This window comes from Enhydra lutris, unplaced genomic scaffold (genome assembly GCF_002288905.1).
Source record: "Enhydra lutris kenyoni isolate GAN:26980312 unplaced genomic scaffold, ASM228890v2 scaffoldscaffold55, whole genome shotgun sequence".
Classification (NCBI taxonomy): Eukaryota; Metazoa; Chordata; class Mammalia; order Carnivora; family Mustelidae; genus Enhydra; species Enhydra lutris.
In genome coordinates, this window is record NW_019154139.1 from 16,095,431 (window position 1) to 16,118,301 (window position 22,871).

Here is a 22,871-nt window from a genome sequence, read left to right on the forward strand (position 1 = left end):
CCTCCAGGGCAAAGACTCTGCCTCATGTTGCATTCTTATCCCCTTTAACACAAAGCAGAAAATGCTTCAGATTGATTAAAAAAAGGAAAAAAAAAAGCAGTTTCAAAAAAAAAAAAAAAAAAAAAAAAAAAAGCAGTTTAAAAAAAAAAAACAAAAAAAAAAAACCAGTGATGCTGGTGTCTTTAATGAAGGAGACTATTGAGTATTATGCAAGGAAAGTAAATGGATGATGGAGGCAGGTGATGGGGAGTCGTGGGAAGAACAGAAGCTTTTGAGTCCCATACATTTGGGATCAAATCCTTCCTGGTTATCTGCCCAAAAGAAATATGTACAGATGAGCTTCGATAGAAAGTTTATAGCAGCACTCTTCATAATGACCCTCACCTGGAAACGACCCAAATATCCATCAACAGTAGAATGGATACAGCCTTGGTACATTCATACAATGGATTACTCTATAGCAGAGTGAACAGTCGTCCATTACACAGAACAAACATGGATTATTCTTACACTGTTGAGCCAATGAAGCCAGACACAAAGGAATATATTCAGCATGATTCCATGTGTAGACAGTTGGTAGAATTTATCTATGGAACTGACTTATAATCATCTTATTCATGGTATTGGCTTATAGATGTGCTTGGGAAGATGGTTAGTGACAGAAAGAGGACACAGGGAAGGTAGGCCTTGCCGGGTGCTGACCATGCTGTTTCCCTAAGTGTTGTTCCCTATTTACAAAGCAGGGATAATGTTAATACCTACCTCGTAGGATTGTTGGGATTAACTGTGACAATCCATGGCATTGAGGAGTTGTTCAATACGTGTTACCTATTGTTACCAGTAATAAGCCTTCGGAGGAAGGAGAGATCATTGTCCAGCATGGAAGGCTCTTGGGAAGAAGGGTGCTCTGGGCTATTTCATAGCCCAGGATGCTGGGTGCTTGCTCTGTCCTTTGTTCCATCTGTTTGTTGTTCTTGGTAATGTTTGGGCCCATCTGACTCCCCCCATAGAGCTCCTTGTGGGTGTTCAAGGTGTTCAAGTGGCTCATTCATAGCTTGCCTCTCCTTTCTTGTCCCTTAGTCCCCAGCCCCTGCCATCCCCTGGTGGTTCTGCTCCCGCTTCGACCCTTGCTCCTCCTGCTGCTTCTGCCGGACCTGGCTTCCCCTCTTTTCCCCTAGTAAAGTCTTCTCTCAGTAGCCCCAGTGCTAGGCCCATAGCGAGTTCTTTATATGAGTGTATTGTTAGAACTAAAGCCTGGATCTGCCACACATGGACATGGCCCCTGTGCTGTGGGCTCACTCACGCTGAGCTAAGTTTCTATTCAGGGTTTTGATTTTCCTGGTAGGGCCTGGCATGTCAAGGGCCATAGTTTTCCTTACCGTTCTGGAGCCACTGGGCTTCTGGGTAAAACTGTCTGGCCAAGAGACACAGGCTTTCATTTTTCAGAAAGGAAACCCTTCCCAACTGGTGGAAAATAAGCTTTTGCTTAGTGACTAATAACATAAACACAGACAAGATTTCTGGGCTTATAAATAACCAGTTGTAAAAGTGCCCAAGGGAAGCGGCCCTTTTTGCCAGAAGAATGGCCAGGAGGGTTCCTATCACCTCCCTGATAGTGACCTTAACGTGGGCAAGGAGCCTTGGGCCAAGAGTGCGGAAGCTGGTCATTCTTCAGGACAAATTCCCAAGGCCTTGCTCTTACACATTAGAAATCCTGGGCTATTCTGGAGAAATAATAGTTGATCTCTAAGGCCCTTCCTGATCGAAAACTTTGTGATTCTGTAGTAGCCACGCCACATTTTTTAAAAATTTATTTTTTTAAATGTACAAGTGTTTCTCAGAAGTAGGCTTTTTTTTTTTTTTTAAAGATTTATTTATTTATTTGAGAGAGAGTGTGTGCTCATGTCAGGCAGAGAGGAGGGGCAGAGGGAGAGAGAGAAACCGTAGCAGATTTCATGCTGAGCTCAGAGCTGGGCTCCATCCCACGACCCTGAGATCGCCTCCCAAGCTGAAACGAAGAGTCAGACACTCCACCGACTGAGCCACACAGGTGTTCCAGCCACAACACGTGTTAAAGAGGGATGGCAGCCCAGAGAGAAAAGTCTTAGGGTTTTGTTTTGCAGGAGCTGGCTAAGAGGCAGATGGGTAGTTCTGAGGATAGGTTCCCATTATTGAGCGCTGGCCGGGACACCCTGCCAAAGGAGCAGGTCCTGGGAGCTCCCCAAGTGCCCTGCATCTGACTGATGAGGAGACCCAGGTTCGGTGCTGGAGGGCGGTCAGTTTGTGTAAATGGCGTAGTGGCTAGGAGCGTGGCACATGCGGTCCGACTGCAGGCTTAGGGCTGCCTCCTCCTCGGACTCGCTCTCTGGCCACGGTAGTCACTAACCTGGCTGTACTCAGAATTTCTCATGGGCACAACGAGGATACTCACAGGACCGAAGCCATAAGATATAATTCAAGCAAAGTGCTTCTTAGCTCAGTGCCTGCACACAGTAGGCCTTCAGTAAGGGCCGCCGTTATCAGAAAGGACTTGAAACTTCATACCTAACACCATGGGGTCTCCTTGAGGGATCACTGGTGTACCACGTCTAGAACTGCTATTTGCCTTTAGTTAATTGAGGGTTACAGTGAGGGTCTTGACCTTGAGACTTGGCTGTGGGAGAAGTAGTGGTGGGGTCTCAGAGCCCCATGTGGCCACTGGGATAGCTCCCTCATCTGGCTGCCCCTGAGGCCTGCCTCTCATCTCATTCACCCTTGTTTACCAGACCAGCTTCCTGGTTGTTCCTCCTGATATCAGGAGGGAGGTTGAAATGGCCAAATCAACTGGCAAAATTCAGAGTCAAAGAAGTCAGACCCTCCAAGGGCAATCAGGTATTAGCATTTTCCAAAAAAAAAAAAAATTTTTTTTGCTGATGCGTGATCACAGGACACATTTATTTATTTATTTTTTTTTTAATAAACATATGATGTATTTTTATCCCCAGGGGTACAGGTCTGTGACTCGCCAGGTTTACACATTTCACAGCACTCATCATAGCACATACCCTCCCTAATGTCCATATCCCCACCATCCTCTCCCGTCCCCACTCCCCCCAGCAACCCTCAGTCTGTTTTTTGAGATTGAGTCTTTTATGGTTTGTCTCCCTCCCAATCCCATCTTGTTTCATTTTTTTCTTTTCCTACCCCCCAAGCCCCCCATGTTGCATCTGCACTTCCTCATATCAGGGAGATCATATGATAGTTGTCTTTCTCCGATTGACTTATTTCGCTAAGCATCATACCCTCTAGTTCCATCCACGTCATTGCAAATGGCAAGATTTCATTTCTTTTGATGGCTGCATAGTATTCGATTGTGTATATATACCACGTCTTCTTTATCCATTCATCTGTTGATGGACATCTAGGTTCTTTCCATAGTTTGGCTATTGTGGACATTGCTGCTATAAACATTTGGGTGCACGTGCCCCTTCGGAGCACCACGTTTGTATCTTTAGGATATATACCCAGTAGTCCAATCACTGGGTCATAGGGTAGCTCTATTTTCATTTTTTTGAGGAACCTCCGCACTGTTTTCCAGAGTGGTTGCACACAGGACACTTTTTCCCTGCAGAATATCTTGCAGGGCCCATGGGTATGGCACGTGCATGTGGAGCTGTTCCCCAGCCCCTTCTAAATACAGAAGGTCAGCTGAGGGGCAGGAGAGAAAGGCAGGAAAGCAGCCAGGATGGAGATTCAGAGCAAGGGGTGCGCAGGGACAGGACATCAGCTGGGAGGACAAAATCAGGCTGCGTTTTAGAGGTGGCCTAGCAGGACTCACTGATGGAGCTCCTCGCGGAGTCAAATACCTGGTGTTGAAATGAATGCTGCTTGTCTCTGTGTGATACTATGCTGGCCAATTGGAAAGGGAGGAATCCCATCACAGTCCTTTTGTCCGCATGAGACCAGCGAGCCATACTTTCTGATAGTCACTGAAGGGACCTGTGACTTTGGCCTCCTTTAGGGATGCATCAGACTTCTTGGGGGTATGAGCCTCTTTGCTTATTTCCCTATCAAAGCACTCTCCTTCTTTCTTCCTCCCCTGCTTTTAAAAATTAGAAAGCCCGCTGCCCTCTCCCCGCCTATCATGCCATCGTTTTCGGAGCCTGAGCCACGCATCCCGAAGCAGCTTTCCTAGGTTCCAAAGTTTATTGTTAATGAAAAAGGCACAACAGGCTGAGATCCCTGGCAGGAGCCAAGGCTTCAGGGTACACCGAGGCCAGCAGACGCAGGAGCAGCCAATTTTATCTGGCTGTTCTCTTTCCTCCTCCTCCCTGCTCTCCTCCTTCCCCCTTCCTTTTATCAGAGAGGTTTGGCTGGACTTGAAGGAGCCAAGAAGGAACTGGAGGGCCTTGCGCTTCTAACAGCCAGTGACAAGGTGTGGGAGGACAGAGGACCCAGGCCTGGGGCATGTTCCAGTTCAATTCCGTTCTCATTGAGTGTGTCTAGGAGTCTGGCTCAGTGCTACAGCCCTGGGGTCCAATAATATCAATAGTAACAATAATAGCTCATGTCCCTGCGTGCATGCCGTAAGTGTAGGCCTTGTTCTAAGCCTTTAACATACCCAATATCAATAAGCACTCCCAACAGTTCTAAAAAGTACTGAGTAGTAGTAGAAGTACTAAGAAGCAGTATTATTTACATTTTATAGTTGCCAAAACTGAGGCACAGAGAGGGCAAGCAACTCCCCAAGGGTCACACAGCAAGTAAGAGGCAGATCCAGGAATCCCACTTAGGAGGGCCTGATTCTAAAAGTAAACTTTTTACACCTAAAGTTCCAGACTCACAATCCAGGCAGAAGAAATGGATATGTAAACCAGCAAATAAATCCATGTAATTTGAAAGTGCTATCATACAAGTATGGGGTAGCACAGTGAGAGGGAGAGGGCGGCAAATAGAAGCCATATTTGAGTTCAATCTTGACAGATGGGCTGGAGTTTCCCGCACAGGTAAGGCAGGTAGTAAAGGCAGAGGGAAGGAGGTGGGAAACAGCAGTGTGTATGCGTGTGTGTGTGTGTGTGTGTGTGTGTGCATTTACAAGCATTTGGGAAAACAATTTCCATGGTGGTGTGGGGGTTGGGTGGGAAGGGACTGAGGCAGGGAACCCAGCTTGGGGTGATTGCTATGTCCTGACATGCCACCAGGCGGTGGCATCATGGGTCTCTGAGCCAGAATGGAAGCCAGAGATGAGCTCTGTCCAGTCTGGTGGGCTCAGCCAAACTGTGTAAGTCTCTTAACTTCTTCAGGCCTCAGTGTCCCCATTGTTTTTAGTGGTAAAATTAGTGGTATTTCTCTGAAAGTTTGTTGCAAGATCTAAATGGGTCAGTACATGTCAGGTACTCAAAACCCTACAGGAGCCTGGCACATAGTAAGGGCAAGGTAATTCTTTCCTGAATTGTCCAGAATGTACTTAGGAAGTTTTGAGTTCACTCATTTGATAATTGCGAATGGAGCCCCTCTGTCAGCCTTCTGAGTGCTGGGGAGACATCCGTGAATGAAGCAGAGCAACCCCCCTCTAGTGGGGGAGACAGACTAAACAAATACACAGAATACAGAGAATAGGCCTGGGATGGATCCACGGGCTCAAACAGGACCTGCAGGGCCACGTTTAGAACTTTGGGTTCTATTCTGAGTGAGATGGAAAATCTAGAAAGATTTGAGCAAAGAGGTGACAAGTCCAGCTACCCATTTTGGGTTCAGAGTAGCTTGTGAGGTCTGGGTAGCTGGTCCATATCGAAGGGTTCATAGGAGGTAGGTGTTATCATCCATAGTCCTGTCGACAGGGGTCTATTCTTGGAGGCGGGGCTCAGGAGAATGATCTTGGTGAAGGGTGTGGGGCCCTCAGGAATGACAGGCACCTTCCTCTTAAGGTTGCCGAGGTGTGTCCGGTAACAAGAGTGGTGATGTCATTGTCCACCTGGCTGGAAAACTCGCCCAGCTCCTCGTGACGTGGAATGGCCTGACTTGTGTCCTGACCGGTCGCCCTTGGCCCCTGCTCAGTGACATCTCCGTTGTCCCCCCTTGCACCCTCTGGAGCCATAAGCGGGCTTGGTGGATAAACAGGGTTTTGTGTGTTGCTGTCCCCCCCACAGTGTTTGAGAACAAAGATAAGATTGTGATCATCATGGAGTACGCAAGCAAGGGGGAGCTGTACGATTACATCAGCGAGCGGAGACGCCTCAGCGAGAGGGAGACCAGACACTTCTTCCGGCAGATCGTCTCTGCTGTGCACTATTGTCACAAGGTACGGCCGAGCCCCGCCCCAGCTTTGGTCACCGATGGTTTTGATGGTCATGTGGTTGTTTTCACAGTATACAGGTGATACCCATTGTTGTCTGCTTGGAGAATTTATGAAATAGAAGAAAAGCACCATCATCCATAATTCCGGAACGCCGGCATAACCCATGATGGACATTTTTGTTCGTTTCTTTCCCATCTCCACCTCCTAACATTTTTTTTATTTGAACTTCTTATTTTGAATAATTTTAGGTATACAGTAAAGTTTTCAAGTTGGTACAGAGTGTTCCCGTATGCCTCTCACTTGCTTTATCCTAATAGGAATAGCTTACTTTACTATAATACATTTGTTGAAACCAAGACACCAATATTTGGGTGGTGTTATTAACAAAATTCCGGATTTTTTTTAGATTTTCCCCAGTTTCTCTGCCAATGACCTTCCTCCGTTTCAGGACCCAGAGTACCGCAGTGCGTGTATTTTTACATTTGTGTCTTGCCCTGTCACTTAGTATTTTAATCTGAACACGTTCCTATGTTACTAAAAATTCTCTGCAATTATTGTCATTGTTGGACTTTTAAGGTGGTTCCAATTTCTTTATATATTAACCTTTTCCTCTCATTTGAGTGATTCACCTGAGGGAAATTCCAGAAGTGAAGTCACTGGCTGTGAACCTTCTTGTGCTCTTGGTATCTTTCCTTGCATAGGTCGCTTCCACATAGGTTACGTACCTACACACACATTTTATCTACACACACATAATAAAGCCAGGTTAGCTTACCATTTGTCTCTGGAGAGGGAAATGAAGTACGCAGCTAATTCCAAGTTGTATATCAGCCATCGTCATTGTTAATCATGTTAGTCATGATTCCCATCGTACTCGTACTTTCCGCCAGAACAGTCACACCTGGAACAGTCTTTCACTTTGAGGGTAATAATGACTTGAATCCAACATGGCATCCAAAATAGGGTCAGCTTCTTCATTCAAATGATTGCAACGCGGGGCCTTCCGGTTTGTTAAATATTCTGGTTAATCAAGAGCAGCTCCATACGTAATTAGAAGATACTACTCAAATCTAAAACCCTTAACCCATGTGAACCCTGTTGGGCTTCTCTTTGCTGACTCAAAAGGCACTGATGACTCAGCTCATACGGTGTTTTGTATGTTATCCTCAGGCACGCATCAGCATAAAGCTCTGCAGGTCAGATTTCCATTATCTGAGGTGGGTGAATACTTGGGATTTCGTACGAATGGGGCTTTATCAGGCTCATTCCCTCTTACTCTGAAAAGTAGGAACGCAATAATATAAACCCAAACTGCTCCCAGTCTTTAAATCGGGGACTTTAGGTTCTGTATCCTTCTTCCAGGAGCCTTGGTTTGTGCCTCTCTGAGGTCAAAACACATCCAGGAATTTTTGCTTAGAGAAAGGAGTAGAGGGGCGCCTGGGTGGCTCAGTGGGTTAAGCGTCTGCCTTGGGCTCAGGTCATGATCTCAGGGTCCTGGGATGGAGCCCCACATCGGTCTCTCTGCTCAGCAGGAAGCCTGCTTCCCTCTCTCTCTCTGCCTACTTGTGATCTCTCTCTCGCTTTGTCAAATAAATAAATAAATAAAAATCTTAAAAAAAAAAAAGAAAGAAAAAGGAATAGAAATACAGCTTTCATCTTTTCAGCCAGTGCTTTTGGAGATAGTAGGGACTGTCAAATGGAAAGGAAAAATAAACAAGAAAGCACCAGCTGTAATAAACAGGCTGATCGTGAACTAAAGAAATCTCGATTGAAAGGCAGAAGTGTTCCAGCCCATTGGTTTGCTTGAAAGAGCAGTTTCAATCTCAGATGTCCTTTATGCCCAATGACATGGAGAACTGACTCCCTGCTGTTGGTCCGCCCAGCCTGAAGGAGCTAGTTCTTTCCGTTCCACCTCTGCTCGTGCCCTCCCCTACCCCACTGAAAGATCACTGGGTTTTACCAAGATTTGTGCGTACCCGTTGTTACTGTGGGGTAGACCAGCAGGCTATTAGTTAATTACTCCTTTTCAGCCTCAGTGGGGCTGCCTGCCTGTCAGTGCAGGTTCGTTTCCAGACTTGCCAGAGTTTGCTAGAACGGAGAGGTCGCACGGTAGGGCAGTGCCCTGCTCGGGTCAGCCCGGTGGCTAGGGTATCCTCAGCCCCTCCACCTTCATCCTCGAGTCTAGCCGAGCAGAGTGGGTCTTGCAGAACATCCCTCCCAACTGTTCCGGAAATGTCCATTGCGGGGCGGGGGGGGGGGACAGGCAGGCAGACAAGTGGGGCCCGCGAACCCCACATTCTGAGTCTCCAGCAGAGAAATCTGCTTCTTCGCTGAGAAGGGCAGCACAGACAGACATTGTTCGCCCCCGCCCACGACTCTCTTGCTTTTACACAGTGGAACGACATTCCGACGAAGAATCCCCCTGCTGTTTTACAAGCTCTGGGGGAGAATGGATTCCAGTCATTTTCCGCTCACCACACAGCAAGTGACTAATGCTCTCCTGTCGCTGGTCGCTGGCTGGCGGGGAGCGTCATGACAGCGAGGGGAGCCCTGAAGGATGGAGGCAGAGACCACCAGGGCTGGCGCGTTTCTTTAATCTGTCAAACCTCTCCCTTTGCTCACCCTCCTGCCCCCTCTTTCTGTCTCTCGGGCCAGCCGCCCTGTTCATGTCCGCGTCTGTCTTCTCTTTGCAGAACGGCGTGGTCCACCGGGACTTGAAGCTAGAAAACATCCTGCTGGATGACAGCTGCAACATTAAGGTAAGGCTCTTGCCTGGTGGACTGATTCCCAGGGCGAGGACTCAAGGTGCCTTAGGCTGCAGCCTCAGAACAAGGAGGGTGCGGGGAGTCACCTCAGTTCAGTCCCAGTCCTCCAATTAGACCAGCATGTTTCTGTCTCCAGCAACATGCCAGACTTCCATCTTTGTGCTGGGATAAAAAAGATGATGAAAATACCATCCCTGTCCTCAGGAAGCAGTCATCACCATAAAAACACCTACGACCGTAACATATTGCATGTGTATTTCCTATCATGTTTGCCGGCTATCGCTTACCTTTAATCTTCACAACCCTATGAGGTGGGTGCCGTTATTGACATCATTTTGCAGATAGGGAGAACGAAGCACAGAGAGGTTAAGTAACCAACCCGAGGTAACACAGTGGTACCTAAGTGGAGTTGGGGTTTGAGCCCACGCATGCCTGACTCACGAGGGCTTGAGTTGTCAGCAGGGCCCCAGGTTATGTAAGAGTTGGAACTGCCAGCCTTCTGTCACTGCGGTGCCATGCCTCCTCCTTGTCTCTCCAGACCCTCCCACCCCTCAAACCAGCCCAGGAACTGGGAAGCTGACTGTGGTGGTGTGTGCTGCTGGGAAAGGAGCATACCATCCGGTGACAGGGCTGGCTTCCACGGAGAGTGTTTTTGCTGGCTGCCGCTGGAGTTGAAGCAAACTCTCCTGGCCCACAGGGTTCAAGCGCCTCCCACGGGGCACTCTGGATGTCCTTTTGATCACGGCTGCAAAATAAGCAAATACAGTTTCAAAATAAACGCAGCTCATCGCATGGGTTTCATTATGAAATGGCCTCAGTACTCCTGACACCAGGGGATCCCTGTAATTGGCCACTGGTGACGTTAGTGCCTCATCTCTGGTCCCCGGACAAGGCATGGGAACGACCTTCTGTTGTCCCCTTTCCCAGTTGCTCTTGCTCTCAGTGGAGGGGGTGCATCACAGGGAGACTGTTTCCTTGCTCCGTGTTTGGATTCTGTTTGCGGATCATGGCGGCCGCCATTAGTCACCATTGTTTCTTTGAGAGGCTCCTTGAAGTCACGTTGGGGATGACCTCTTGTTTTTGCCAGAGGTTGACCTCTTTCTGTGTGTCCATAGAATACGGAGGAAACGGTTGGTCAAAGCAGTTCTTCCTAGGATCAGGAAGTGGGAGCTCAAGGTCTCTCCCTTTCTGGATTCTTCTAGCAGGAGCACTCAGTGTCCAGTCAGAAAATTCCCTCCTGTGTGGATTCCTTGCTGCATGCCATCAGGAGAGCCACTTCATTGTGTTCCTGCGACGTAACACGGGGGTAGCAGTCATGCTCACAGGCTTGTGTTCAGGACTAAACAAGATACCCTGTGTTTAGCTTTGTACACTGCTGAGCACTGTGTAGTGAGTCAAGATCAAGAGCGGTGGCTTTGGAGCTGGGTAGCCTGCAATCTGATTTGAATCACAACTCTGTCCCTGACTAATGGCAGTGTTTTGGGTCAGTGACTCCCCTAAGCCTCAGTTTTCTGACGTGTCCAGTAGGGATGCCAGTCCTGCCTCTGGGGGTGGTTGTCTATGGATTTGTTTTCTCAGTGAATAGTTTCCTGAGCAGTTATGTGTGCCATGCCCTGTGCCCGGGGCGCCTGGGGAGTCAAGGGCAAATGTGGGGATATTCGTACGCAGAGCACCTAGCACTCAATCTTAGTATCCAAGGTCCCTGCGCCAGCAGTTGGTCACCAGAGAGGACACTGAATGGGGAGTCAGCTGCTGTGAAGGTGCCTGGGTCCTTGGGAGTGGTGGCCAGGCCACGGCTAGAGAACTGGATTCTGGTCTGAGGGGCACATTTCTAATGGTTTGTGTCATCCACCCTGGTAACTTTCTCTGCAGATTCTTCCTGCCACCTGCCCCCTGAAGCTCTCCAAATGAAATGTAGTCTTTACAAGGCCTGGAATGTGAGCCTCTGGCTTGGGGATTGGGTTCTGTGGGACAGTGTGACCTCTTGGTCCCATGATGTAGTCCCAGAAGTGATAAGGCACATAGCTTCCTATGGAGTCATAGAATTTCCCAATGGAGGAGAAGAATAGTTAGAATTCTGAAAGCAATTGTGCTGGGAACAATGGGGCAGGAGCCCTGGGGAAGGGAGCATTTGCATGAGCAATGGGGCAGTGGTGTGGAGCCTCCCAGCTCCCAGGACCGTGTCCTTCCATCTGTGCTCCCTGTCTGTTGTATAGATAAATAACAGATACATAGAACATTATAAAAATTGAACTTTTGGTCATTTTTTTTCCTCCTTGTCTTTTCCTTAGGAATATCTCCTCCTGGCCTTTCCCAAGGTAAAAAAAAAAAACCTCTTGGGAGCACGTGTGCGCACACACAGACACACATACACACACGTGAACAGAAACCAAACCTTCCTTATTCCCCAACACGGATTCTTCCTTCTGCCTGTTCAAGGGATAACACTAGGACCTGAGAATCCTAGAGCTCCAAGAACATTGAGGGTCATTTTGCAGCCCCCATCACTTGTTCGAGTGATGAAGGCCCTGTAGGTCTAGGTCACGTGCAGGGAATCCGTGGGCTAACTGTGTCTCTGTTTCCTTGGGGTGTGGCCCAGCGCTTGCCGCACAGTAGGTTCCCTTCAGTTGTTTGGGTTTGGGGTCAAGGGATGACAGCCAGGAGGAGAACTCCCATGTTTGACTTCTGGGCAAATTCTCTTTCATCATCTCACACGCACTTCCAAGATTTTTTTTTAAAAATGCATTTCAGCTGGTGTTGATTTGCCTTCCGGCTGTGTCTGCCTGGCTCTTCCTGACTCAGCATTTTGCTGGAAGCCTACTTAGAAAGGGCACTGTGGTGGCAAAGGCAGTGGACACATGGCCACACACCAGCCTCCGTGTTTAGGAGAACCCGTGGCATCAGCATCTGGCCCCAGGCCGGGGAGGGGAGAGAAAGCCCACAGGAGGCAGGCAGCCAGGTCCCTCTGGGAGCCCCCTCTGGTGCCTCTCTAGCAGCAGTTCTGTCTTCTGTACTCCGGGCGTGGGAGGCCTGTAAAAATGTTAACTGGTTTAAACTGGTCACATGTCCTGTTAGTTTGGTGTGAGCCGTGTAGCTCATTTTCCCCCTCCTCTCGGCCTGATGTTGATTTGCAAAGAGCACATCTGGCATTGGAAACTATTTATCTGGCCAGTGTGAGAGGGTGTGGCTTCTAAAAATATTCACATAGTCTGTTGGCAGAAGGAATGAGAGCAATGTGCTTCTTTGGGTTGCATTCCGTCCTCCGGAGAAACCCACTAAAGCCTCAGTGGAGTAAGCCTGTGTCTACTAAAATAGACACCCAGCATAGCATTAATTTGCAATTAATAAAAATGGGCCAGATCCACATCCCACTCTCTGGGAGAATGGAATGCCGGCAATTCCCATAGAAGGGTCCTGTAAAAATGTCTTACAATAAGAAGAGGTCTAAGCACTGGGGTCAGCTCGCCTCCTCAAAGAGGGCTGGGAATTGGGTGAGCTCCCAGGGCTCAGAGTAGAGGGAGAGAGGGGAAATGGCCTGTTGCTCTGATGACAATGGAAGTGCCACAGCTGCAGACAAAAAAGGAGCTTTGAATGGCCCCGGGCTAAGAGGAGCTAGAAATCTCCGAGGCCACACTGGGCAGCTCGGGATATGGCCCCTGGGCTTTGATTATGTGCGTGTGAGAAGTCTGCATTCAGGAACTAATCAACCCATTGATTTGTTTGTTCATCCATCCACTTATGTATGTGTTTGTGTGCACGTGTGTGTCCACGCATGCCCACATTCACTCTTCTATTCCTGCACTTAAAGCAGTCAGCAAACTGTGTATCTCCTGGGGGCAGGATATACTCAACAAGAGATATTTACTAAGTTCCGACCGTGCATCTGGCCCCATGCTGAATGCTGGCATTGAACAGTGAGCCAGACAGCCAGGTCCTTCTTGAGCTTGGAATCTCACAGTTGTCCAGCCAGCAGTAACATGTTGCCAGGAGAAGGATACGGAGGTGAGTGAGGAAGAGAAGGCATTTGCCCTCCAGTGGACTTAGAATTCTAGTTGGGGACACAAGCAGCAAACCAGTAAATATAGAACGTAATTGTCTGGTGGTGAAGAAGAGTCAGTGCGGAGAGTGGAGGCTGGCAGGTGCTGTTTTAGCTAAGGCGGTGGGAGAAAGCAACTTGTGTAGGACTCACTCCTCAAACCCAGTAAGCCCTCTCTGGCTTCCTGGCTTATGCACACCTGAATCCCTGCCCTTGGGATGCTCTTCCCACTGCTCTTTGCCTGCCCCCCTCCTTTCAGTCTTAGCTGCCTTTGTTAACTATAAATGCACCAAAAAGCCTCTGCTGAGGCAGTGGTGATTGAACTTGGTTTTGAAGGCTGGGTAGGAGTTTGACAGAAAGAAATGTGCTGACAGCCTTCTACAGGGAAGCAACAGCAAGCACAGGAATGGGGCATAGAGGCTGGAAAAGGAAAGTAACCTTTCCTGAGCCTCTGCTAGAAGCCAGAGTCCTGTGCCAGACCTTGCATGTGCCTTATCTCATTTGGATCTCAGAATGTCTCTAGCAGGGTGGGTCTGATGATGCCCCATTCTATGGATGGGGAGGTTCCTGCAGCTAATATTAACAGTGGGGCTGACTGCAAACCTAAGGCCATTCGACTTTAAGGCCCGGGCACCTGATAAATTCTACCCTCTACTGCTACCACCCAAATTTGCCCCAAATCTAAGAGAGCATCACACGAGGGGATGTTTTTGGTCCTTGCTTCAGTCTGCCTTACCTTGTCTGCAGGCAGCTTGGGACAGCGGTTCCCGGGGAGGTTTCTCCTGGGGAGGTCTCTCTGAGGGCTGATGGTGGCCGATGGCCAGGCTGCCTGAGTCGTGGTGGCCAGAGCACCCACGAAGGGATGCCTGAGTCGAATGTGTGATGAGTTGTGATGGGTTGCTCATTAGTGTCCTCTGAGACGCTGCTTCGTGGAGGTGCCCTCAGTTAAGAGCTTCCCCAGATCGCTTGGGGTCTGTCATTTCCCAGCTGGTGCTGAAGCTGCAGGTCCACGGACCTCAGTGGAGCAGGGAAGGATCAATTAACTGCCTGAATTCAGTGCTGGTAAGAGGTAGGGCTGGGATTTGAACCCAGACCCTCAAACCCTGCATCCTTTATTTCTCCCATCATGCAGTGCTGCCTCTCACTCTGGGCATGCCTATTCCAGAAGTGGGGGATGGTAATTCCTCTGGGCTCTGGGGTGGGCACTGGCTCTTAGCAAACCATTGTTAGGCAGACCAAACCAACCAGCAGTGCCATGACTGCTGTCATCTAGAGCCAGCTGGCATGGGAGCTGTTCCAAGGCTCTTCATGCCTGTTCTTCAGTCCCCACACAGCTTTCTGAGGTGGGTTCTATGCTTATTCCCACCTTGCAGATGAGGAGACCCAGTGGCGTGGCAGGGCCTGCCCATCATCCAGTAGGGCCAAGTCGGAGGCTAGCCCTGGGTTCTTCTTATCTGTCCAGGCCGCTGTACTTCCCCTCAGACCCTGCAAATGGCCATCAGTCTGTCACTCACTACCGACTTCATCAGTATTTTCCCCCTACATTTACCCACCAGCAACCGGATACTTCCTTTGTCACCCGGTGAGCTCACAGCGATTATTCACAGAGATCCGATGTTAAACCCCCTTTAGGTGCCGCGTAGACGTGGGTATTTATCCTTCCGCGTCTGGTTCGCTTCTCTTAGCTCTGCGTCTCCAAGGTGCTTCTGTGTTGTAGGGAGGCTCATTGTTTGGAAGTGTGAATAATGACTTCCTACTTTATCTTTCTAACTCTGATGTTTATCCAGCAGCTCACACCTCTAGAACTGTGTGGTAATACCAAAAACTACAAAAATTAAGGACCTGAGAGTTGGCTTCTCAGATTCCTTTCCAGAGCCCAGGCGGAATGGGATATCAGCCTAGTGTGGGGACATGATTTGGAGCCCATAATGGGCAGGGGTACAATCCCATCACCAGCAAAAATGTGGAGTCGTTAGCTTTCTCCAGAGGTTACCCATGTGTCAGCAGAGTAAGACTCTCATTCAGTTGTTTTTGCCTTACTATGTTTAAAATCACTGTTTCCCGAATTTCAGCTTAGTTCAAATTCCCCAAATTTCTTTTCTTTCACTGTCTTCCTGGCTTTTGCCTTTTCCCTTAAATCTTCTGTGCTCTTTTACTCAAATGTTTTTATTTAGTTCAGTTCGCTTCTAAAAAGTATATTTATTTGAGAAAGAAGCCTTAAAATAATTACCTGAAATGGAAAAACCAGTGTTGTTTCGAGTATTGTGAGGTTGATAAAGCTACTATTACGGATTTAAGGGCAAGAAGCAAAGATTTCTCGAGCCCCAACTCTGTGCCAGTGACGGTTCTAAGCATTTTACGTACTTTTCATCGTTTAATTTTCACTACGACACTGTGGAGGTCAGTCCTCTTCCTCCTCCCACTTTGCAGATGAGAAGCTGAGGCTATAAGAAGTTTTATAAGCAGTGGCCATTGCTGCGTTTCTGGTCGACGGCGGCTCCCTAGGGCGTGAAATCTTAGAGCTGCCGCCCCAGTTGAGGTGGTTCAAGGTTTGAGAACCGTGTGTGTGTGTGTGTGTGTGTGTGTGTGTGTGTGTGTGTGTGTGTGTGTTTCAAGTTGGTGTCTGGGAAGAAGGCCTTTCTGTGGGATAGTGGAAGAGAGTAGACAGAGTCTCGATATCGGTCTATGCGGAAACAATGGTAAAACCATCCTAGGCAAGCAAAACCTGAGACATTTTGGGTGGTTCACTTGTATGCTTGTTTCTCTAGGAACTTTCTCAGGCCATGTGCATTATCTCACTGATTTTTCTCTCTGATCATTTGGTTCTTAAAATCTGTACCATACAGGTTAGCACTTGGTTTATTTTATGAACACTACTGTGCTATCCAGCTGCACTGCAGCCCCTCCAGGGCAAAGACTCTGCCTCATGTTGCATTCTTATCCCCTTTAACACAAAGCAGAAAATGCTTCAGATTGATTAAAAAAAGGAAAAAAAAAAGCAGTTTCAAAAAAAAAAACAAAAAAAAAAAACCAGTGATGCTGGTGTCTTTAATGAAGGAGACTATTGAGTATTATGCAAGGAAAGTAAATGGATGATGGAGGCAGGTGATGGGGAGTCGTGGGAAGAACAGAAGCTTTTGAGTCCCATACATTTGGGATCAAATCCTTCCTGGTTATCTGCCCAAAAGAAATATGTACAGATGAGCTTCGATAGAAAGTTTATAGCAGCACTCTTCATAATGACCCTCACCTGGAAACGACCCAAATATCCATCAACAGTAGAATGGATACAGCCTTGGTACATTCATACAATGGATTACTCTATAGCAGAGTGAACAGTCGTCCATTACACAGAACAAACATGGATTATTCTTACACTGTTGAGCCAATGAAGCCAGACACAAAGGAATATATTCAGCATGATTCCATGTGTAGACAGTTGGTAGAATTTATCTATGGAACTGACTTATAATCATCTTATTCATGGTATTGGCTTATAGATGTGCTTGGGAAGATGGTTAGTGACAGAAAGAGGACACAGGGAAGGTAGGCCTTGCCGGGTGCTGACCATGCTGTTTCCCTAAGTGTTGTTCCCTATTTACAAAGCAGGGATAATGTTAATACCTACCTCGTAGGATTGTTGGGATTAACTGTGACAATCCATGGCATTGAGGAGTTGTTCAATACGTGTTACCTATTGTTACCAGTAATAAGCCTTCGGAGGAAGGAGAGATCATTGTCCAGCATGGAAGGCTCTTGGGAAGAAGGGTGCTCTGGGCTATTTCATAGCCCAGGATGCTGGGTGCTTGCTCTGTCCTTTGTTCCATCTGTTTGTTGTTCTTGGTAATGTTTGGGCCCATCTGACTCCCCCCATAGAGCTCCTTGTGGGTGTTCAAGGTGTTCAAGTGGCTCATTCATAGCTTGCCTCTCCTTTCTTGTCCCTTAGTCCCCAGCCCCTGCCATCCCCTGGTGGTTCTGCTCCCGCTTCGACCCTTGCTCCTCCTGCTGCTTCTGCCGGACCTGGCTTCCCCTCTTTTCCCCTAGTAAAGTCTTCTCTCAGTAGCCCCAGTGCTAGGCCCATAGCGAGTTCTTTATATGAGTGTATTGTTAGAACTAAAGCCTGGATCTGCCACACATGGACATGGCCCCTGTGCTGTGGGCTCACTCACGCTGAGCTAAGTTTCTATTCAGGGTTTTGATTTTCCTGGTAGGGCCTGGCATGTCAAGGGCCATAGTTTTCCTTACCGTTCTGGAGCCACTGGGCTTCTGGGTAAAACTGTCTGGCCAAGAGACACAGGCTTTCATTTTTCAGAAAGGAAACCCTTCCCAACTGGTGGAAAATAAGCTTTTGCTTAGTGACTAATAACATAAACACAGACAAGATTTCTGGGCTTATAAATAACCAGTTGTAAAAGTGCCCAAGGGAAGCGGCCCTTTTTGCCAGAAGAATGGCCAGGAGGGTTCCTATCACCTCCCTGATAGTGACCTTAACGTGGGCAAGGAGCCTTGGGCCAAGAGTGCGGAAGCTGGTCATTCTTCAGGACAAATTCCCAAGGCCTTGCTCTTACACATTAGAAATCCTGGGCTATTCTGGAGAAATAATAGTTGATCTCTAAGGCCCTTCCTGATCGAAAACTTTGTGATTCTGTAGTAGCCACGCCACATTTTTTAAAAATTTATTTTTTTAAATGTACAAGTGTTTCTCAGAAGTAGGCTTTTTTTTTTTTTTTAAAGATTTATTTATTTATTTGAGAGAGAGTGTGTGCTCATGTCAGGCAGAGAGGAGGGGCAGAGGGAGAGAGAGAAACCGTAGCAGATTTCATGCTGAGCTCAGAGCTGGGCTCCATCCCACGACCCTGAGATCGCCTCCCAAGCTGAAACGAAGAGTCAGACACTCCACCGACTGAGCCACACAGGTGTTCCAGCCACAACACGTGTTAAAGAGGGATGGCAGCCCAGAGAGAAAAGTCTTAGGGTTTTGTTTTGCAGGAGCTGGCTAAGAGGCAGATGGGTAGTTCTGAGGATAGGTTCCCATTATTGAGCGCTGGCCGGGACACCCTGCCAAAGGAGCAGGTCCTGGGAGCTCCCCAAGTGCCCTGCATCTGACTGATGAGGAGACCCAGGTTCGGTGCTGGAGGGCGGTCAGTTTGTGTAAATGGCGTAGTGGCTAGGAGCGTGGCACATGCGGTCCGACTGCAGGCTTAGGGCTGCCTCCTCCTCGGACTCGCTCTCTGGCCACGGTAGTCACTAACCTGGCTGTACTCAGAATTTCTCATGGGCACAACGAGGATACTCACAGGACCGAAGCCATAAGATATAATTCAAGCAAAGTGCTTCTTAGCTCAGTGCCTGCACACAGTAGGCCTTCAGTAAGGGCCGCCGTTATCAGAAAGGACTTGAAACTTCATACCTAACACCATGGGGTCTCCTTGAGGGATCACTGGTGTACCACGTCTAGAACTGCTATTTGCCTTTAGTTAATTGAGGGTTACAGTGAGGGTCTTGACCTTGAGACTTGGCTGTGGGAGAAGTAGTGGTGGGGTCTCAGAGCCCCATGTGGCCACTGGGATAGCTCCCTCATCTGGCTGCCCCTGAGGCCTGCCTCTCATCTCATTCACCCTTGTTTACCAGACCAGCTTCCTGGTTGTTCCTCCTGATATCAGGAGGGAGGTTGAAATGGCCAAATCAACTGGCAAAATTCAGAGTCAAAGAAGTCAGACCCTCCAAGGGCAATCAGGTATTAGCATTTTCCAAAAAAAAAAAAAATTTTTTTTGCTGATGCGTGATCACAGGACACATTTATTTATTTATTTATTATTTTTTTAATAAACATATGATGTATTTTTATCCCCAGGGGTACAGGTCTGTGACTCGCCAGGTTTACACATTTCACAGCACTCATCATAGCACATACCCTCCCTAATGTCCATATCCCCACCATCCTCTCCCGTCCCCACTCCCCCCAGCAACCCTCAGTCTGTTTTTTGAGATTGAGTCTTTTATGGTTTGTCTCCCTCCCAATCCCATCTTGTTTCATTTTTTTCTTTTCCTACCCCCCAAGCCCCCCATGTTGCATCTGCACTTCCTCATATCAGGGAGATCATATGATAGTTGTCTTTCTCCGATTGACTTATTTCGCTAAGCATCATACCCTCTAGTTCCATCCACGTCATTGCAAATGGCAAGATTTCATTTCTTTTGATGGCTGCATAGTATTCGATTGTGTATATATACCACGTCTTCTTTATCCATTCATCTGTTGATGGACATCTAGGTTCTTTCCATAGTTTGGCTATTGTGGACATTGCTGCTATAAACATTTGGGTGCACGTGCCCCTTCGGAGCACCACGTTTGTATCTTTAGGATATATACCCAGTAGTCCAATCACTGGGTCATAGGGTAGCTCTATTTTCATTTTTTTGAGGAACCTCCGCACTGTTTTCCAGAGTGGTTGCACACAGGACACTTTTTCCCTGCAGAATATCTTGCAGGGCCCATGGGTATGGCACGTGCATGTGGAGCTGTTCCCCAGCCCCTTCTAAATACAGAAGGTCAGCTGAGGGGCAGGAGAGAAAGGCAGGAAAGCAGCCAGGATGGAGATTCAGAGCAAGGGGTGCGCAGGGACAGGACATCAGCTGGGAGGACAAAATCAGGCTGCGTTTTAGAGGTGGCCTAGCAGGACTCACTGATGGAGCTCCTCGCGGAGTCAAATACCTGGTGTTGAAATGAATGCTGCTTGTCTCTGTGTGATACTATGCTGGCCAATTGGAAAGGGAGGAATCCCATCACAGTCCTTTTGTCCGCATGAGACCAGCGAGCCATACTTTCTGATAGTCACTGAAGGGACCTGTGACTTTGGCCTCCTTTAGGGATGCATCAGACTTCTTGGGGGTATGAGCCTCTTTGCTTATTTCCCTATCAAAGCACTCTCCTTCTTTCTTCCTCCCCTGCTTTTAAAAATTAGAAAGCCCGCTGCCCTCTCCCCGCCTATCATGCCATCGTTTTCGGAGCCTGAGCCACGCATCCCGAAGCAGCTTTCCTAGGTTCCAAAGTTTATTGTTAATGAAAAAGGCACAACAGGCTGAGATCCCTGGCAGGAGCCAAGGCTTCAGGGTACACCGAGGCCAGCAGACGCAGGAGCAGCCAATTTTATCTGGCTGTTCTCTTTCCTCCTCCTCCCTGCTCTCCTCCTTCCCCCTTCCTTTTATCAGAGAGGTTTGGCTGGACTTGAAGGAGCCAAGAAGGAACTGGAGGGCCTTGCGCTTCTAACAGCCAGTGACAAGGTGTGGGAGGACAGAGGACCCAGGCCTGGGGCATGTTCCAGTTCAATTCCGTTCTCATTGAGTGTGTCTAGGAGTCTGGCTCAGTGCTACAGCCCTGGGGTCCAATAATATCAATAGTAACAATAATAGCTCATGTCCCTGCGTGCATGCCGTAAGTGTAGGCCTTGTTCTAAGCCTTTAACATACCCAATATCAATAAGCACTCCCAACAGTTCTAAAAAGTACTGAGTAGTAGTAGAAGTACTAAGAAGCAGTATTATTTACATTTTATAGTTGCCAAAACTGAGGCACAGAGAGGGCAAGCAACTCCCCAAGGGTCACACAGCAAGTAAGAGGCAGATCCAGGAATCCCACTTAGGAGGGCCTGATTCTAAAAGTAAACTTTTTACACCTAAAGTTCCAGACTCACAATCCAGGCAGAAGAAATGGATATGTAAACCAGCAAATAAATCCATGTAATTTGAAAGTGCTATCATACAAGTATGGGGTAGCACAGTGAGAGGGAGAGGGCGGCAAATAGAAGCCATATTTGAGTTCAATCTTGACAGATGGGCTGGAGTTTCCCGCACAGGTAAGGCAGGTAGTAAAGGCAGAGGGAAGGAGGTGGGAAACAGCAGTGTGTATGCGTGTGTGTGTGTGTGTGTGTGTGTGTGCATTTACAAGCATTTGGGAAAACAATTTCCATGGTGGTGTGGGGGTTGGGTGGGAAGGGACTGAGGCAGGGAACCCAGCTTGGGGTGATTGCTATGTCCTGACATGCCACCAGGCGGTGGCATCATGGGTCTCTGAGCCAGAATGGAAGCCAGAGATGAGCTCTGTCCAGTCTGGTGGGCTCAGCCAAACTGTGTAAGTCTCTTAACTTCTTCAGGCCTCAGTGTCCCCATTGTTTTTAGTGGTAAAATTAGTGGTATTTCTCTGAAAGTTTGTTGCAAGATCTAAATGGGTCAGTACATGTCAGGTACTCAAAACCCTACAGGAGCCTGGCACATAGTAAGGGCAAGGTAATTCTTTCCTGAATTGTCCAGAATGTACTTAGGAAGTTTTGAGTTCACTCATTTGATAATTGCGAATGGAGCCCCTCTGTCAGCCTTCTGAGTGCTGGGGAGACATCCGTGAATGAAGCAGAGCAACCCCCCTCTAGTGGGGGAGACAGACTAAACAAATACACAGAATACAGAGAATAGGCCTGGGATGGATCCACGGGCTCAAACAGGACCTGCAGGGCCACGTTTAGAACTTTGGGTTCTATTCTGAGTGAGATGGAAAATCTAGAAAGATTTGAGCAAAGAGGTGACAAGTCCAGCTACCCATTTTGGGTTCAGAGTAGCTTGTGAGGTCTGGGTAGCTGGTCCATATCGAAGGGTTCATAGGAGGTAGGTGTTATCATCCATAGTCCTGTCGACAGGGGTCTATTCTTGGAGGCGGGGCTCAGGAGAATGATCTTGGTGAAGGGTGTGGGGCCCTCAGGAATGACAGGCACCTTCCTCTTAAGGTTGCCGAGGTGTGTCCGGTAACAAGAGTGGTGATGTCATTGTCCACCTGGCTGGAAAACTCGCCCAGCTCCTCGTGACGTGGAATGGCCTGACTTGTGTCCTGACCGGTCGCCCTTGGCCCCTGCTCAGTGACATCTCCGTTGTCCCCCCTTGCACCCTCTGGAGCCATAAGCGGGCTTGGTGGATAAACAGGGTTTTGTGTGTTGCTGTCCCCCCCACAGTGTTTGAGAACAAAGATAAGATTGTGATCATCATGGAGTACGCAAGCAAGGGGGAGCTGTACGATTACATCAGCGAGCGGAGACGCCTCAGCGAGAGGGAGACCAGACACTTCTTCCGGCAGATCGTCTCTGCTGTGCACTATTGTCACAAGGTACGGCCGAGCCCCGCCCCAGCTTTGGTCACCGATGGTTTTGATGGTCATGTGGTTGTTTTCACAGTATACAGGTGATACCCATTGTTGTCTGCTTGGAGAATTTATGAAATAGAAGAAAAGCACCATCATCCATAATTCCGGAACGCCGGCATAACCCATGATGGACATTTTTGTTCGTTTCTTTCCCATCTCCACCTCCTAACATTTTTTTTATTTGAACTTCTTATTTTGAATAATTTTAGGTATACAGTAAAGTTTTCAAGTTGGTACAGAGTGTTCCCGTATGCCTCTCACTTGCTTTATCCTAATAGGAATAGCTTACTTTACTATAATACATTTGTTGAAACCAAGACACCAATATTTGGGTGGTGTTATTAACAAAATTCCGGATTTTTTTTAGATTTTCCCCAGTTTCTCTGCCAATGACCTTCCTCCGTTTCAGGACCCAGAGTACCGCAGTGCGTGTATTTTTACATTTGTGTCTTGCCCTGTCACTTAGTATTTTAATCTGAACACGTTCCTATGTTACTAAAAATTCTCTGCAATTATTGTCATTGTTGGACTTTTAAGGTGGTTCCAATTTCTTTATATATTAACCTTTTCCTCTCATTTGAGTGATTCACCTGAGGGAAATTCCAGA

General features: G+C 47.9%; 1 protein-coding gene across 1 annotated transcript in view; it reads left to right on the top strand.

Annotated features, from left to right (window-relative positions):
* The window catches only part of LOC111157677 (NUAK family kinase 1), an 87,531-nt gene that overhangs the window by 44,285 nt on the left and 20,375 nt on the right, over positions 1–22,871 (top strand). The window contains exons 3-4 of the mRNA XM_022519296.1: positions 6,129–6,280; positions 8,971–9,036. Of these exons, the coding sequence (XP_022375004.1) occupies positions 6,129–6,280; positions 8,971–9,036 (218 nt within the window). The remainder of the gene's footprint in view (positions 1–6,128; positions 6,281–8,970; positions 9,037–22,871) is intronic.